The sequence below is a fragment of the Marmota marmota genome, unplaced genomic scaffold, assembly GCF_001458135.2.
Source record: "Marmota marmota marmota unplaced genomic scaffold, marMar, whole genome shotgun sequence".
In the NCBI taxonomy this organism is placed as follows: Eukaryota; Metazoa; Chordata; class Mammalia; order Rodentia; family Sciuridae; genus Marmota; species Marmota marmota.
This window is the reverse complement of record NW_026000196.1, coordinates 17,551,199-17,570,948: the sequence shown is the minus strand read 5'-3', so window position 1 is coordinate 17,570,948 and position 19,750 is coordinate 17,551,199. Positions and strand designations below refer to the sequence as shown.

The 19,750-nt window shown below is 38.1% G+C and overlaps 1 protein-coding gene across 6 annotated transcripts in view; it reads left to right on the top strand.

Annotated features, from left to right (window-relative positions):
• Positions 1 to 19,750, top strand: part of LOC107148465 (ceramide synthase 3) — a 162,091-nt gene that overhangs the window by 100,437 nt on the left and 41,904 nt on the right. For all 6 annotated transcript variants that reach the window (XM_015493126.2, XM_048790357.1, XM_048790359.1 and 3 more), the window contains 2 exons: positions 2,613 to 2,741; positions 6,223 to 6,329. In XM_015493126.2, coding sequence (XP_015348612.1) covers positions 2,613 to 2,741; positions 6,223 to 6,329 — 236 coding nt within the window. The remainder of the gene's footprint in view (positions 1 to 2,612; positions 2,742 to 6,222; positions 6,330 to 19,750) is intronic.

Genomic DNA, 19,750 nt, shown 5'->3' with positions numbered 1-19,750 from the left:
TCTTGGGAAATTTTGCTTCAAGCATTATTAACTTTATTTTATGTTCATAGAAACTGAGTCACAGCCATCCAAATGCCTCTTCTGAAGTCACAAAGTGATGAATTTCAGGGAATGTTTGGTTGAACTTTTTGCTGGTCCAACAAACCATTTATTTTATTGTGTTTTATTATTTATTTAGTTTTTTTGGTAGTTGGAATTGAACCTAGGTGTGCTCTACCACTGAGCTACATCCCCAGTCTTTTATTTCCTTTGAAACAAGGTCTTGCTAAGTTTCTGAGGCTTACCTCAAACTTGTAATCCTCATGCCTTAGCCTTCCAAGTTGCTGGGATTACAGGTGTGCCACGATGCCCTGCTCAAGCAAACCAATTTAGACCCTGAATGCAGTCACAAGAATTCCTCATATGTAAGCAACACAGATCAAATGATAAAACTCTTGGCCTATGCAAAAGTCTGGTTTGTAACAAAATTTGATAAATAAAATTAAGTTTAATTCAATATTAGGTAAAATGAAGTTGGCTTGATTAAATGCTTATGGTGAGTGATGGATGTTACCCATCACTAGGGGGCATACTGCAGTCAACTAGACATCTTCAATTAAAACAGATTCTCTATATGTAAGAACACAGTGTGAAAAAATCTGATAGAAATTATTTCCATTTCCATATAACTCAATAGTAGCTATAGATTAACTGTTACTAATTTTAGGCTAATAATACATACAACTTAATTGGTTCTTTTTCTTAAGGATAGAATAAAATAGTTTTTTTAAGAAGATTTTCCTAGATACATAGGTCGATCCTATTATAATCCTTTATTTCTTCTACCTTTGATTTGATTATAATTAAAATTAAGTATATGTTTTACGTTGTGTAAACTCATACCTTTAGAGACAAAAGAACTACTAGGGGATGGCTGAAGCACACCTCTGCAGTCAGTTGCCTGGGTTTGAATCCCTGACTTTATGACTCACTAACGTATTGGTTAAAATCCCTACACTTGGGTCTAGGCTTGTAGCTCAGTGGTAGAGCACTTGCCTAGCACTTGTGAGGCACTGGGTTCAATCTTCAGCACCACATAAAAATAAACAAATAAAATAAAGGTATTGTGTCCATCTACAGCTAAAAATATTTTTTAAAAATCCCTAAACTTGGTCTCTTCATCTATAAAGTAGAACTAAAAATAGTTCCTATCTCCTCTGGTTGTTGTGAGGATTACATAAAACAATTCCTGGTTTTCAGCAATTGCTCTATAAATCTGTTATTAGTGTCATACTAAGTCTTTTAGTTTGGCTTCAGGGAAACTGAAATCTTTGTTTTTTTAAGCATCTTTATTGAAATAGTCACCAAATACTTCAACCATTTTAAACATGTAATTTATTGGATTTTAATATGTTCCCATTTGTGAAATCAACTTTTTTACCACCTCTGAAAGAAACCTTGTACCCTTTAGCAGTCACTCCCTGTGTCTCTCAGCCACTGGCAACTGCTAATCTATCTCTGTGGATTTTCCTTTCGTGGATATTTCACATAAACAGAATCATACAATATTTGGTGATTTTTGTGTCTGAAGCCTTTTACAAAGCATAATATTTCAAGGTTTGTCCATATTCTGTTGTTTATGTGTCAGACTTCATTAATTTTTATTGCTGCATAATTGTCCACTCTTTGGATATACCCCATTTTATTCATGTTTCAGTTGATAGACATTAGGGTTGTTTCTTCCAATTGACTCTATAAGTAATCCTGTGAATATTCATAAAGAAGATTTTACATGAACTTATGCTTTTATTTCACTTAAAAGTGAAATTGCTGGGCAAGATAATTTTATATCAAACTTTTTGAGAAACTGCCTGCCAGACTGTTTAAGAAAGCCACTGTGCTATTATATATTCCTTGTAGCAGTGTACAAGGTTCTGAATTCTCTATATCCTTGTAAGCACTTGTTATTGCACATCATTTTTTATAGCTATCCTAGTGAGTGTGAAATGATACCTCAGTATAGTTTTGATTCACATTTCCCTGAAAACGAAGGATGTTGCACATCTTTTTGTATGCTAATTGGCTATTTGTACTTCTTTGCAGAAAATCTCTTACGTTTTTATGCTCAGTGGTGGTAGCTTTCCTTAACCTTGATTTTTCTGATATGGTTATTCCAAATTCATTTGTTACTTATTTCATATGCAGTTACTTACTTTAATGGTTGTATAGTTTTACTATATCATTTTTCCCTTTTGGAATTAAACAAGGAATATACAATACATGTGAATGTACACAAGGACATGCTTTTGTATGTGTATTTGTTACGTGTGTGTGCATCTCTGTATGGGTACACGTATGTCCAGTGTGGGGCAGTAGAAAGAATAGCAGATGATAGGGATTAGATGACAACTATTCAGTGCTGTCTCAAACGTAAATAACTTTGTCAATGAAGATAATACTTGGCCTAGCTTCCTCACAAATATTGTGTTTAAAAATTAAAGTGAAAGTGCTTTATAAATTTCAAAACATGCAGATGCAGGTTATTGGTATTATTATTATCATTATCATGTCCTCCAGTGATTGGGAAATGACTGCATTTGCTTAATGGCCTCTATTTTCCTCTTGTTATATAGGATTTTCTAGCTAATGTCATCCACCACCTGGCTGCTATTAGTTTGATGAGCTTTTCTTGGTGTGCTAATTATATTCGCAGTGGGACCCTCGTGATGATTGTGCATGATGTAGCTGACATTTGGCTGGAGGTAAACATTTGCCTTTAAAAAAATATATTAACAATACCACTCCTGGGTTTCTGTAACTGCTCACAGAAAGAATTATCTGTGCACTATTTAGTAGGGCTCTTTTTGAAAACACCTAAAGTCTGAGAATGTCTCTGGGTTTCTAGATCCTTCAATATGAAAGAAATCAAACCTCTTGGTTTTCATTTTCTAGGCTTCTCCATGGTGCAAATGAAAGGTTAATTTGTGGGATTCCACTTATGAAAGTTGCATGCTAATGCTAGCTCAGGGAGTAAGACGACATATTTGAAGAAGGAACAAACTTTAACCTTTTAGAAGGAATATTTGGATTTATGGTACTCTGGATTCTCAAAGTTGTAAGGCACCATCTATCCATTTAAGCCAATGCTTGAGTACCCCATTCTTCAGCCAAAATAATTCCTTGCTTTAAGGAAGGCAAGCTGATATTTTTTAAAAGTCATCATTTTCTAAAAGAGAAAAAGCGGTTAGGGTATTTTCTGAAGCAGAAAACCTTAAGACAAGAGTCTTCCTTATCCCATACCACATAAAATATGAGGAACAAAGCAACATTAGGACAGTTTTCTTGACCTGTTTCTGTGATACATCAGTTCCTGTTGACCTTAAGGCTGTTACTGAAGGATCCTCTCACTGCCAGATCTCCTGCTGTATTTAGAGCAACATTTCCCAGAACCTCTTAGTTATTCACTTCAATATACTCATTTATAATGAACCCAGGGAAAATGATGCTAACCTATTTTGGTTCAGGATTGCTCCTTGGAGGGCTAATAACTAAATATAGGTTGATATGGAAGAAATTAAATTTAATAGACTCTTATTCTTCTTGATTGGAGTTCAGCAAACTTTTTGGTAAAGGGCCAGGTAGTAAATCTAGTTTTGTGGGCTACATGTGATCTCTGTCACATATTCTCTTTGTTTTTTTTTTTTTTTCGTGAGTTTTTTATACCCCTTTAAAAATATGAAAACCATTCTTAAGGTTTGACCAGCTTTAGCCCATTGGCTGGACTGTAATTTGCCAAACCCTATTTGAGAAGTAACCAGAAGTCATTTGAAGCCTTTTCAAAGCACCTGGTTACAGTTAAAGTATTCTCTGTGTACTGAATGTTGTTTCTACTTTGTCCATAATTGTAATTAGATATGTAAATCCCATTCTGAGGGTCAAAATTATTGGCCATTTACTTAAGGCAATAAATGGCTTTGAACAAGAACGATTGGGACAGATTTTTCATGAGTTACTGTCTGACTGTAGCCATTTCTGTTATAATTACCTCCTTCTCTGATCATGTCTCAGTAACCCTGACTGAAAATGAAGACCACATTGATCGGGACTTAAGACTTTTATCCTAGTCTGTGACTTCTATAGACGGTACCAGCCTAATGCACTGTTTTGCTCTTGTTCAATTGCCTTTAATGTATCTCCAGTACAACAACACTTTAACTGTGTAATTAAGGAGAGTTATATGTTCAAACTAAGAATAAACACTGGGGTTTCCCCTCACCTTCCTCTTTCCTGTCACAGACACAGCATAACTCCCTAAGAGACTTGGGCAAATCATGTGTTATTTGCTTTCTACCCCAGCTGTAACATGAGAAGTCATATGTATCCCTTAGGGCATATTTTGAAGTTTAGCTCATTACTTTTGAAATGTTCTGAAGTTCTTTAGTTAAAAAAAAAAACACAGAAGAAAAATGAAATGTCAAACCTAGAGGTCCTTTCATGGGTAAAAAAAGAACAGCTTCATGTTGTTAATGATCATGAATCATTTTTGATTCACAAGTCATGATTTTACTTGAGGTTCAGTGCATAAGGCTGGTACCTTCCATCAACAACTAGTGGTAGAGACAACATTAAGTGGTGGCAGGGGCCCATTTTCTAATATTCTCCCAAGGACGTATGCTCCAAGGCCTCCTTGGGTAGTCATGTTAGTACTTGTCCTCTCAGTCAAGTTCTAATTGAACCCAGACATGGTACCACTTTTGCCCATGTTTAGACCTTCCTTAAGATGGAGCCTATTAATCTTTCATATTCTTCAATACATTTGGTGGTACATTTCTTGTCTCTTTTCTTTTTTTCTTTTTTTTTTGCAAGAAAAAACATACTCCACTTCTACAATTCTTATTCATATATAAGAATATATATCTTATTCATATATAACAACCTTTTGCTTTCTCCATACATCTTCCTGTTCCTCTTTAGTTTTCCCCAGGTCCAAGTTTGTATCTAGGACCCAACACTTTAATATATCTTGACTAATATTTAGCAGAGACGAGGGTCTGTCATCTAGTATTTGATCGTCCCACAGTCTAGAATGTGTTGTGCATATTTTTGCCCAAGAGTGCTGCATTGCCCTTACAAGTGGGCTTACAGAGATTCCCACTCCTATGCACATCTCTAGATTCCCATGCTGGCCTGGCCTCTGACCTTTCAGACAGATACCCACTCCATTCCAGTCACTCCAAACTTCTGGTCTTTGTCCTCGCATCTGCCTCCCACCTAACCAGGTGTTCTAGCCTTCCATGTCAGCAGCTGGAGCTAATCCCTATGGGGCTTCTGCTAACCTCACAGGCTGACCATATCCTAACCCCTGAGTAAGTAGGAAAAAGCATGGAAAATACAACATAAAACCTTCCTGGAGCATACATATGTTGTCTGTCTTGTTTAAGAATGAGCTTGAGCCTCCCAGGCAATATCAGTTCTGAGTTGAAGCCTTTGCTTCCCAGAGGATGGTCTGCATCCCAGCAACTGCTTCCCATCCCTCATCCTTCATCCCCAGTTCTCAACAGAAACTTTCCCCTTCAGCCTTGGGCTGCGCTAAATAGTGCAATAAACTATCCCCATCAATTAACCTTCCAATACTGCATTCAACATCCCTTTTCATAATTATTCTTATTCAATTCAATAGTATGAGCAGTATAGATTAGCCTAAAATAAATAGGAAATAATCAAGTGCTTAAAACTTTATTTTAACCAGCTGAGGGCCCCAAGAGTTGCTTCCTGACACCTCTTCTGTTATCTGCCTTGCTATAGGCACCTTGATTGCAGCATTCCCAGCCTGACCTGGATTTCACTCCTATCCCAGCCTTTCTCCAGTCCAGCTTTCCTCCGAGTTAGAAGAAGATATTACATAGATGATCCCCAAATTAAATATATGCTGAGAATGATTATGCTAACTTCTAGTGATTTTGAAAGATGGGAGTTATATTTCAGTCATTTTAATATATCTTTTTAAGTCATTACATTAGGGAAAATTTCAAACACAGGGCAAGCAAGTAGTATGGCAGACCCAGCCAACTTCAACAGGTGTCAGTATAGCCAATCATGTTTAACCATGGGCCCATGAACAGCCCCTCACTTTCTTGGACTGTTTTCAAGCAAATCCTAGACATCATATCATTTCATGTATTAATTTTTGAAATCTATGCCACTATTACTTTATCTGAATGCAATTTCTTTCTTTGTTTTTAGTCTGCTAAGATGTTCTCTTATGCTGGATGGAAGCAAACCTGTAACACCCTGTTTTTCATCTTCTCTGCCATATTTTTCGTCAGCCGTCTCATTATTTTCCCCTTCTGGTGAGTAGACAAAGTTCCATGCTCTGTGTTTGGTCAGTGTGCTAAGGTGGCCTGGGTGCATTCTTACATCATAACATTGCCCTTTCTGTCCTTACTTTGATCTCCAGTTATTTGTTCCAAGTTCAGTTGAAGAAAAGAATATTATGAAGTTATTTTTATTTAAAGAACATGAAATTTTTAATAGCTTACAATTTATAAATAATTAAAAACCACACTCCTGTGCAGAGAGGCTTATTACAAAGGGAGATGGAGAGTATGTAACCCAATGTGTGAACAGCAGTTCTTATTCCATGTCTCGGTGAACAGCAATTCTTACTCTGTGTCTTGGTCTTGTTTCATGACTAAGATCTTCCTTTGTGACTAACAGATTTTCCATTTTTCTCAATGAAAAGTCATTGACCAATCATGGGGTTTCCAGAACAAAGGCATGCTCCATGTTATAGTACTTACAGCCCTTAAGTGCCAGCTGCTACACTAGGTTTTGTACATATCTTGGCTCTATTCTACACAACAAATCTTAAAAGATAGGTAATATCATTCCAACTTCTCACATAAGGAAACTAAAGCTCAATTCATTCTCTGTGAAACAATTTGGTTTTAGAAATAATTGGGGTATCCTTTTGATACTGATTGGCTTTTGATCAGTCTGTTGGTTTTGTTTAGCCATAGACTAGCAGTGAAGGACCTATATTATGTCTCCCATAGCTGTCCTTCCTTTGCAAGCATAATTTCTCATGTCTTGATTGACAGAAACCAGAGTAAACATGTGGGGAAGGTTTGGATGGCTTGAAAGGAACAGCCTTTTTTTTATTTTATTTTTTTAAATGCACGACAGCGGAATGCATTACAATTCTTATTACACATATAAAGTACAATTTTCATATCTTTGTATATAGAGTATGTTCACACCAATTCATGCCTTTATATATGTACTTTGGTTTTTTGCATTACAATTCTTATTACACATATATACCACAATTTTTCATATTTGTATTTATACATAAAGTATGTTGACACCCAATTCGAGTCTTCATACATGTACTTTGGATAATGATGTCCATCACATTCCACCATTCTTGCTAATCCCCTACCCCCTCCTTTTCCCTTCCACCCCTCTTCCCTATCTAGAGTTCATCTAATCTTCCCATGCTCCCCCTTCCTACCCTACTATGAGTCAGCCTCCTTATATCAGAGAAAACATTCAGCATTTGTTTTTTGGGGGATTGGCTAAATTCACTTAGCATTATCTTCTCCAATGCCATTCATTTACCTGCAAATTTATTTTTCTTTTATTCTAGTAAAATTCCATTGTGTATATATGCCACATTTTTTTATCCATTCATCCACTGAAGGGCATCTAGGTTGGCTCCACAGTTTAGCTACTGTGAATTGTGCTGCTATAAACATTGATGTGGCTGTATCCCAGTAGTATGCTGTTTTTAAGTCCTTTGGGTATAGACCGAGGAGAGGGAGGGATAATTGGGTCAAATGGTGGTTCCATTCCAAGTTTTCCAAGGAATCTCCATACTGCTTTCCATATTGGCTGTACCAATTTGCAGTCCCACCAGCAGTGTATGAGTGTACCTTTTTCCCCACATCTTCGCCAACACTTATTGTTGTTTGTCTTCATAATAGCTGAAATTCTGACGGAAGTGAGATGATATCTTAGAGTAGTTTTGATTTGCATTTCTCTGATTACTAGAAGGTGATGAGCATTTTTTCATATATTTGTTGATTGATTGTATATTCTCTTCTGAGAAGTGTCTGTTCAGGTCCTTGGCCCATTTGTTGATTGGTTTATTTGTTTTTTCGGTGCTTAACTTTTTGAATTCTTTATATATCCTAGAGATTAGTGTTCTATCTGATGTGTAAGGGGTAAAAATTTGCTCCCAGGACGTAGGCTCTCTATTCACCTCACACATTGTTTCTGTTGCTGAGAAGAAAGTTTTTAGTTTGATTTCATCCCATTTATTGATTCTTGGTTTTAATTCTTGTGCTATAGGAGTCTTATTAAGAAAGTTGGGATCTAATCCCACAAGATGAAGATTAGGGCCTACTTTTTCTTCTATTAGATGCAGAGTCTCTGGTTTAATTCCTAGGTCCTTGATCCATTTTGAGTTAAGTTTTTTGCATGATGAGACATATGGATTTAATTTCATTTTGTTGCATATGGATTTCCAGTTTTCCCAGCGCCATTTTTGAAGATGCTATCTTTTCTCCAATACATGTTTTGGGCACCTTTGTCTAATAATAAGATAATTGTAATTTTGTGGGTTAGTCTCTGTGTCCTCTATTCTGTACTATTGTCTACCAGTCTGTTTTGGTGCCAATACCATGCTGTTTTTGTTACTATTTCTCTGTAGTATAGTTTAAGGTCTAGTATAGCGATGCCACCTGCTTCACTCTTCCTGCTAAGGATTGCTTTAGCTATTCTGGGTCTCTTATTTTTCCAGATGATTTTCATGATTGCTTTTTCTATTTCTATGAGGAATGCCATTGGGATTTTGATTTGAATTGCATTAAATCTGTATAGTGCTTTTGGTAGTATGGTCATTTTGTCAATATTAATTCTGCCTATCTAAGAGAAAGGTAGACCTTTTCATCTTCTGAGGTCTTCTTTGATTTCTCTCTTTAGGGTTCTGTGGTTTTCATTTTATAGATCTTTCACCTTTTTTGTTGATTCCCAAGTATCTTATTTTATTTATTTTTTTTGAGGTTATTGTGAATGGGGTAGTTTTCCTCATTTCCTTCTCAGAGGCTTTGTCACTGATATACAGAAATGCCTTTGATTTATGGGTGTTGATTTTATATCCTGCTATTTTGCTGAATTAATTTACTATTTCTAGAAGTTTTCTGGTGGAGTTTTTTGGGTCTTCTAGGTATAGAATCATATCATGAGCAAATAGTGCTAATTTAAGTTCTTCTTTTCCTATACATATCCCTTTGATTTATTTTGACTGTCTAATTGCTCTGGACAGTGTTTCAAGAACTATGTTGAATAGAAGTGGTGAAAGAGGGCCTCCCTGTCTTGAGGAACAGCCTTTAACCCATCTTAGTGCAGGGCTAATCTGGATACTTCAGATCCCCTCAACAGAAGAATTGGTACTATTGAAGATTCTTGGATCCCAGAAAGATGGATGGAGACTCTGGTTCTAAGCCTCATCCTAGGTGAATGGACAGTACCCTTAATTAACACCCAGGGGGTGTCTGGCCAGAGGCAAGCCTGCTGCATTCTCTCTACCTTGGCTAGGTGTCTTGCATTTTCTGGACAGGAGCAGCCCAGTGCAGTGGATGTGACTCAGGCCTGGATTCAGGCCTGTGATCTTGGACAGATTAGGTCATCTCTCAACTCCTCTGTTTTCTTATTTTTAAAATGGAAATAAGGGTTGACACAAGGATTACCAGAAGTAGTACACATAAAATAGTTCTAGTAAAATGTCTGGTACTTAGGCAGCATTTATTGAATCTTTACTATTTATTATTGCTAGAATTATTAATGAGTATTTCAAAATTTGGAGTTTAATCTAGAATCAAATTCAAAATATATGCCTTATACATTCCTTGGTTGATAAATCACATTACTATCACTATTGCTTTGACTGAAAAAGTCTGTTTGTGAAATTACAGTGTTGTATGATAGCAATTATTCATTATCATTATTATTATTACTATCACCATCATCATTGTTATTTTTGCAATACTGGGGATTGAATACAGGTTCTCACTCATGCCAGGCAACCATTGTACCACTGAGCTACAGCCCGGGCATTGGTAGCATTTATTGATGAGATAAACGTTGACTTCCAACTGGAGATAGTTTTTTGGTGTGATTTTTATGGCAGTGTAAGTCCAGCACTTTCCCCACTATGCATCTCATATCCAAAGACACCACACATTCCAGTTGTCTGTGGCTACATAACAAACCATCTGAACATTGGTGGAGAAATTTTTCTCCTGTAAAGGGCTAGAGAGTTAAGATTTTAGGCTTTGAAGGCCATATATCATCTTTGTTCAATATTTTTTTTGTTTTGTTTTGTAACTCTTCAAAAATGCACCAAGCCATTTTTAGCCCACAGGCTGTATAAAAACGTGTTGCAGGCCAGAATTTATCCACAGTCAATAGTTTACAGACCTCTCTCTTAAAACAACAACATCACAATGGTAATGTTTCAACATTACAACCATCTCTAATGGTTCTTAAAGTTGATTAGCCTTAGCTAGATGGTTTTCAATTAGGTGTCTCATATGGTTACAATCAGATAGTGGCTGGGTGGTTGGGTAGTGGCTAGTGTTGGAATTTTCTTGAAGCCTTCCTCAGACACATATTTGAAGTAGCATCAGCTGGTAGACTCTTTGCTGGCTGAGATCTGAGCTGGAGCTGTAGACTGGAGCTCCTCAGATGACCCCTTCCATGTGGGCTTGGCCTCTTTATAGAAAAGCAGCTGCATTCATGCATGAGCATTATGAGAGAGGTAGGCAGACACTATCCTTCTAGAACTCTGCCTCAGAAGTCTTATCATGTCTCTTCCTACTCCTTGGTCTTGGTTGGAACCAGATCCCTAAGGACTGCTCATAATCAAAGGAAGGAAACTCTGTTTCTTGATGTAAATTGTTTCCAAGAATTGGCAGACCTGTTTTTAAAAAACACATCATAGAAGCTCTCAGTTCAGAGAACTCTGTGAGAAATTTATATGCTATTGCTTCTGGGTTGGCTTTTAATTTAGCAATGGAGAACATTCATTTCGGATTTTTCCTATGTCTCAAATAAACAAGCCTGTTTGCTTCCATAACAGTCAAACACAGTGGAGGGGTTGACTGTGGAGATAGTGCACTACTTTCCCACACACTTCAACATTAAAAATCCTAGACTTAGGAACTTATTCTCCTGCCAGCATTTCTGAATTTCAAGAAGAATTAGTTACATGCATTTGACTCTTTCTTGATCTGAGAACTGAATTCACCAATCCACTACAGAGGGCAGCAAGAACCACTGTTTGCCGTCTTCAGTTGAATTATGAATAAACAATGTAACAGACTTAACTATAAGATTTTTTGCTGGTAAAAATATTTCTTTACTGACATTGACTGATTTTCATTGCTTGAAAAGCTATTGGCAGAAAGGGAGCTTCTCTCCGATGACATTATACTACCCTAGCTGAGCCTCCCAGCAACTTGGACTTGTTACATAATCATCTTGATGGTGCCCAAGAGGAAAATTGAATTTCTTGTTGTCAGCCTGGTTCCACCCACCTGTCCAAAACTTGTAACTCCATAGATGGATTTCTCAAGGATATTTATTCAGTCTAGATTTACTGGGAATCCACCATGGGCCATGTGTGGATAACAGATGCATCAGAAGGCAGCTCAGCTAATGGACTTAGATCCAGACAGTTTTTAGGTGCTAAGGGGGCTGTTTGCAATCTAGTTGCTCTGTTCTTCCCAGTTGCTCTTGTTGCACATTTTGTGATGAGATACAGTGTAGGGTGGGAGAAAGCCAACTGAGGTTCTACTTGTCTGAGATTTGTCTGAAAGCCTTTAGAAAAAGAACTGGGGCTTATACATCACACTCATTTTTTCCTTTCACTTCCCCAAGCTTCAAGCATGTTTGCTTTTCCCCAAGGGTTCTCCCTTTTGTACTTCTGCAACTGGAACACCTGTCTCCATTCCTCTTGCTATGTCTGAGGAGCCTATTTAGCTGATTATCAATCAGTGGCAGCAAGAGTTGATTGCATTGCTTTGCTAAGCATTGTTTCATTCATGTTAGGCAGAAATCCAAACTGGCATTGGTCAAATTTCTTTGATTGCCTATAATCCCATTTGTTTGCATTTTTATTTGAAACCATCTAAATTGTAGGCTTACATTTTTTATATTGTATTCCCAACTTTTATTTTCAAATAATGTGTATATTTTTGAATTATTGAATGTATTTATCCACTTGAACATTATACAAATACTACCAGATAATCAGTGGGCTAGAAAGACCTTTCTTTGCTAAACCATTCCCCTGCCTCCTGACAGTTTGCTCTATCAATTATAAAAGCTAATATTAATTTTCTCCAGACTAATTGATCTGAAGGGAAGGTGTACTATTTTGCTGATTTGCAATCTGAGAGTTAAATATTCGTTTATCACAGCACAGCCCTCAGGTGACAGTGTGGCTTATTGCTTTGTGGCTTGAACTCACCCAGAGCTAGGTGTTGTAAAGAGTAGGAGGAGTGGGAGATACAGTTCCTAGCCTCTGAGAATGCCTACTGGCAGTAGAAGAGATCTTTGTATCCACCCCTTATTTATATAAAGACTCTTATTAGTGACCTGTGATTCTCAGATGTTTCAAAAAGAAAACATCAAAATATTCGAAACTATAAATAATATTCAAATACCTGGCTTGCTTATCTCCAAGAGAATATATACTTGTGGTTATCTTATTTCTCCACCACTGGTCACTGGATTTCAGATCTCAGCTTTTGATGAGTAGTAAAGAAAAGCAGTACCCTGGGAAGCCCATATGTGAAAGGGAATTTTATGGACGATGGGACCATAGAAACACTTGGAATGGCTTGTAAAGAAAGAAGAGTTTTAAAACTTTTTTTAAAAAAGTAAAGCTGAAAGCATCCAGCAGTGTTCTTAGATAATGTTCCTTACCATTATGGACCCTTTCTCTCCTCAGAAGGCCTGGGGCCACCATGGTAAGTAGAGGGCTGAGCACTGGCTCTAATGGCACCATGATTGGCTTGGAGCCCTTGGCACTGTCAACAGAGTAAAGGAGGAGCTTGTGCAGTGCAAGAAAGGCTCTGTCGGAGCTAGAGCCACTCCTTAAACCACCATCACAGATGTGAATCTCAAAACCAGACTTTCCAGTTACACGTCTGATGAAGGAGACAGTGAGTTTTGTGGCATATGTTCTTTCTCTCATTTGATAGAGAGCCCACAGAGGAGCCCCGAACCCTGTGCTTGGTAGATACTTATGCTGTTTATAAATGTATAAAAGATAACAACCATTCTTCAGACCACAAAATCTTAGAATAAGGGACCTTATTCATAATTCAGTTGAACTCCTTTATTAATTTATTTAGAAATAATTTCAAGCTTATAGGAAAATTTTGCGAATATAACAGAATTCCTCTATATATCCTTTACTAGTTGGCATTTTGCCACATTTACTTACTCATTCCTTCTCTCTCTACCACTCCCCCCACACATACCTGTGTGTGTGTGTGTATAAGTGTGTATGTATATACACACATATATATATACACTTATTTATGAACAACTTGAAAGTTACTAACATCATCTAAATCATTATTGTGCCCTGAATACTTTAGTGTGTATTTCCTAGGAACAGGACATTCTCTTACATAATCACAATGTGGTTATTAACTGCAGGAAATGTGGCAATCCACCTTCAATGTCCTAGTTTTGTCAATCAATCCAATAATATCTTTTATTGCTTTACCCCCACCACTTGGATCCTGGCCTCTGAGTACATATTGTATTTAGTTGACATTCATCTGGAACATTTTCCTATTCTTTCTTTGTCTTTCATGTCATTGACATTGCCAAAGCATTTAGACCCCATATTTACTTCACAGATGAGGAATTATGGTATTCCTAGGATCACACAGTTAGTTATAGGAGAAACAATCCTAGAAACAGGACATTTTGAAACATAGAAAAGATATCTTTCCAATTAAATTACTAAACTGGATGATTAAGAAACATCATTTGTCTTTACTATTTATTACGTTATCTTCAACTACACTGTCACTTTGAAATCTAAGATACCTCCAAAGGAGACAGTTGCTGTCCTAACAGGACTTAATGTTCACACCTACAATTAGCAAGAACAAAAGGTCTTCAACATTTAATTTTCATTATAAAAAATATAAATTTGGGGTGGATGTCTTACCTAGCCCAGAAAAACCAGCTACTATTTATGCCAACACTGTGATTAGTTCAAACTATGTGAATTCCAGTTATTTAAAGGATTAAGATCAGAAACAAAACCAAAACCAGTAAAATCTGAGCTTTGCAATCCAAGAGGACAGTACTAGTAGTAGCAGTAGTAGTTGTTGTTGCAGTAGTTTATCAATTTGAAAAGATTCAAGTCCAGTGGCCAGGAGCTGAGTGGTTCTAGGAATTCAGGACTCTGGCAGTCTTTTGGCATTCTTTATGAAAAGAAAAATTCCATTCAATCACTATGAGATAGTGACCGATTAAAGCATACAAATACTGTATGTGCATGCATGTGCCTGCATATGTGTATTTCCAAGTATTAGGGGAAAGTTGGTAAGGGGAGATGTGTTTATTTTTTTTTCTTCCACCTACTTTTTTTAATCAGAGAAGGAGAAGAAAAGCAGATTGTGAAATTTGATCATCCTTTCATTAGGTCCTAAAAATTTTAACTGTGGTACCATAATCCCCCACTCTGAGCTCTTCTCTCGTGTCTTAGGCAGGTCTTCCTCTCTGTCCTCCCATAGAGAATGTTCAGGCAGCTCAAGCTCTATCCTCTAGAGCTTGGTCTCCTTCTCCTAAGCGGCTTCCTCCTCCACACCAAGTAGAAAGTCCAGCCAGTTCCACAGCACTGTGTCATGGGAGTTGCTCCAACTGTGTCATGAGTGTGGGTCCCCTGGAGTAGGGAGGGATAGGAAAGTAGTAATAATCATAGTGCTGGTAAGAGAAACGGTTATAATGACCAGTTCTTGTGTGCTCGTGCTAAGCTCTTTCCATGTATCCCCTCACTGAATCCTCACAGCATCCTGATGAGGCGGGTGGTGATATTCTCATTGTATAGATGACTGAAGCCCAGGAAGGTGATGGGACTTGCTGAAGATCCCAGGAGCCCTGATCCTCACCTCACAGGCTCCAGAGCCCACATCCTTGGCCTTCGTCCTCCGCCCAGAGGCTCAGCTCTCTCATTGGCATTTGCACTAGAATGACAGTCTCTTCCATTTTGAAAGCTCTACAATTTGTGTCTCTCCCTGGGCCTCTCAGTCAGAGGGGTGGGGTTAGTTCCACTAGGTGACTAAGGAAATAGGGTCAGTGACACCTGCAGGTTTGAAGCAAATGACAAATGACATCAGACCTTGAACTGGCTCTGATGATTCTGGTTCAGGTGTCCCCTTTCTAAAACTGTTGCTTGGATGGCTCCACTTTCCTCAGCTGCCTCCTTTTAGATCACCCTTCCCTGCCGCTCCTCTCCCTTAAACTCCCTTCAGAGGTTTACTAATGATACAGCTCTCAAAATGGAAGATACTGCCATCAAGGCTCCTCAGCTCTTTGAATTTTCCATGATACCTTCTGCCAAAGGGCATCTGAGCATTTGGTACGATTTCCTTCAACTGGAACCCTCTGTCCTGTCTTCCCTTCAGCTAGAGGGAGCAGGGAAAGAAAGTTCAGTCAGAACTCTGCATATGCCTTGTCCTTTTCTCTTTGCATGGACCACAATGAACAATTGTAAGTTTGCTAATTATTCATTCTCGAATAGACTGTGTAAAGGAGGTATTTTCAACTAGGTTCTGTTGTCAATTTCAACACTGACAAACTCCCAGTAGGGGATCTACTAAGGGATAAGGCACTGGGTCAGATAGGGGAGGCCCAGGGATGACTATGGGTTGTGGCTCTGACTTTGGCAACCTACCTGCCAATGAGGAGCCAATTCATATGAGCAACTGTTGCTGCAGGGCCTAGAAAGATGTTGGTAGTGGGGGTCCTACAGCAAAGTTATAAATTCAGAGGTGACTAGAATAATGTGGAGACTTTGGGAGGGGACCATGCTTTAATGGATGAAAATAATTAATTGAAAAGGGGAAGTTCATTCTGGGCTTAAAGTACAGAAAATTGCCCAAGGACACAGCAAACCAGAACAGCAAGGGTCTTACAGATATTAGTACCTTTAATTCCCAGTAATAACTCTAACAATATGAGCTCCACTAGTCCAGGGATTTAGGTTCCTTTTATTTATTACTGTATTTCTAGTTCCTGCAAAATGCCAGGTAGCACTTTGCTAGGTGCCCAATAAATATTTAGTGAATGAATAAAGGAGGTGCTTTTTGCTTCCACTTAACAATTAAGAAAATGTATAAAGAAGTGGCACAAATTCACATAGCCTGTAAGTAGTAGAGCTGGATTTTTAAAAACTTCTATATGAGAATGAAAAAGATCTTTTAAAGCATAATATATAAGCTACATATAAAGGAAAAGATAGATTAGTTTGATCTAATCTGTCAAAAATATAAAGAGTCGAAAAAAGTATTAGATTGTAATGATATTTAACATAAATTTAAAATAGTATTGTTATCTTTAACATAAAAAGAATAATTGTGAGTCAACACAAAAAGTAAACACTGCAATAGAACAATGAATAGATACCATGGATAAACAGTTCACATATGAAAAATAATATTAATCAATAAGGGCTGGGGTTGTAGCTCCGAGGCTGAGCAGTTGCCTAGCACGTGTGAGGCACTGGGTTTGACCCTCAGCACCACATAAAAATAAATAAAGGTATTTTGTCCCTCTACAACTAAGAACATATTTTTAAAAAACAATCAATACTAGGGCTGTGGCTGTGGCTCAGAGGTAGAGTGCTTGCCTTGTACATGTGGGGTTTGATCCTCAGCACCACATAAAAACAAACAAATAATAGGATCCGGGAGCCCGGACTAGAGGTTCAGAGGGAAGATGGTGGCGAATAGAGTGCATCAACCCCGTGTACCGCGTCACTGCACAGGTGAATAACGAGTTAGAACGACCAAAAGCTATCTTGTTAGGGATTTCCAGCAAAATTGGGGTGCACCGTAACCTAGAGGAAGGATTTCCATCACCGAGGACCGGTTACTGGGTCTCAATCGCGAGGGACCTGTGCGACCAGAGATCCAGGCTGATTGATCCGTGGCCCGCCCCGTGGCTAGAGACGGAGGGGCGCCGAGAAGTGGCCAGAAATACAGAGAGAAACAGCGCTGCGGATTCTGTGGAGTCCTGCCAGCTGTGCCCTCACTGAGCTCCCGGCTGAGTTCGGGGTTTGAGACAGGGGAAGGAAGTGGTCCAGTTCTATCCCCCACACCTGACAGTCCACCAAGGAAGCCAGCGGCCACCATCTTGGAGAGCTGATGTCACCATCACCAGTTTCCTACAGATCGCCGCAATAGAACAGGTGTGTGTTATTCAGCCCATCTCCCATACAGCGGGGAATTCGAATAAAATCTCTCCCCGGCTTTCCGAGGGAGGGATTATCAGAGTGAGCTTGGATAGAGGTGTGGGGAAAGGTAAAGGCACCTGACCTCCAACTCCCCCTCCCATCAGCGGTGAAAACAAAACCTGTCTTGCCAGCTCTGGGGGAGGGGCAAGCGGAAGAAATCAAAACAATAAGGTGCCGGTTCCTAATAGACACCCACCACACCCAGCAAACTGCAGGCCCAGAGTATAGTTTGAACTGCCGAGTGGCATCACACTGGGGAAGGCCTGGCTAGCAGGAGAAGCCAGGGGACGAGAGGCCAGGAATAAACCTAAGCTGACAGGTTTTTGAGAGACACTGGCGGGGGGAGGAGGGAGCAGCCTCTCACGGACTGTATCCTACAGCCAGAGGGCAAAATCTTGGCCCGGAAAGCACAGCACCACCTACTGGAAGCAAAGAAAGTAGAAGCCTAACAGTGCCTTTTTTTTTTTTCTTTTCTCATCTCATTTTTTTAGTTCTTTAATTTTATAATTTTAAATTTTTTTTTGTTAATTATTTTTTTCAATTGTAATTTTTTTTCAATTGTAATTTTTATTATACGGCATTTTATTTTATTATTATTTTTTTATCATTTCTTTTCTTTTCTATTCTTTTCTCTTTCTTTCTTCTCTCCCTCTCTCTTTCTTGGTTTGCTTCCTTAACTTTTCCCATCTTTCCTCTTAAGCATGAACACCCAGATTACATATAACTTACTAAATGCAAATAGATGAATACTACGAATAGGTCTATAGTCCGCCTAAGCCCTTAACTACCCCCAAGTACTCCTGTCTATTCTCTTGTTAATATCCGCCTGCATTTGAGCAACCCCCCAAAGAAGCTAACATATACTAACTTCCATACCATCAAATCGCCCGACCTTAACATAAAATCAAACCTCAATTCTCTATATGCCATCAAAATCTGAAGGCCTTTAATGAAACTAATGAACTTACCTTATATCACAATTAAATCCAACATCTCTAAACATTGTCTCCAAACACAAAGGAGAGATAGTAGAACTACAAAAACCAAAACAAATTTAAAGGAGAAAACAGAAATACAGCAGTCAAACAGAGTTAGAAAGTAACTTGAGCACCATGAAAAAACAAGGGAAAAAAGGATTACAAACAATGCAGGACAACTTAAATTCACAGGAGAACCTAGAGGCATCAGAAAAATGGACAGAGAAAGAACTCAAGGCATACCTAACTCAGATGGAACGGAATCTTAGAGAAGACATTAGATACCAACTTCAAACAATGAAAGCATATTTTGAAAACGAATTAAATAAGCAAATTCAAATGGCAAAGAACGAGCTCTACCAGGAGATAGAGATTTAAAAAAAAAATCAAACAGTAATCCTAGAAATGCACGAAACCATAAACCAAATTAAAAACTCAAACGAGAATATTACAAATAGACTAGATCAAGTAGAAGCCAGAACATCAGATAATAAAGACAAAGTTTATCAACTTGAAAAGAATATAGTCAACACAGAAAGGATGCTTAAAATTCACGAGCAATCTATCCAAGAGATATGGGATGTCATTAAAAAAAACAAACTTGAGAGTCATTGGGATAGAAGAAGGCATAAAGGTTCAAACCAAAGGAATGAACAATCTATTAAATGAAATAATCCTAGAAAACTTCCCAGATATGAAAGATGGAATAGATTGCCAAATCCTGGAAGCCTACAGGACCCCAAACATTCAAAACCATAATAGACCAACTCCAAGACACATAATTATGAAGATATCCAACATACAGAACAAGGAGAGAATATTAAAAGCTACGAGAAAAAGGAGGCAGATTACATTCAGGGGTAAACCAATTAGATTAACGGCTGATTTTTCATCACAGACGTTGAAAGCGAGAAGATCCTGGAACAACGTATTTCAAACGCTAAAAAATAATGGATTCCAACCAAGAATACTGTATCCAGCAAAATTAAGCTTCAGATTTGACAATGAAATTAAAATATTTCATGATAAACAAAAGTTAAAAGAATTCACAGCCAGAAAATCAGCACTGCAAGGCATCTTGAGCAAAACACTACAAGAAGAAAAATTGAAAAACAGCACCCAAAACTAACAGTGGGAGGTAAATAAGCATGACTGGAAGTACAAACCATATCTCAATAGTAAACTTAAACGTTATTGGCTTAAATTCACCAATCAAGAGACATAGGCTAGTAACCTGGATTAAAAA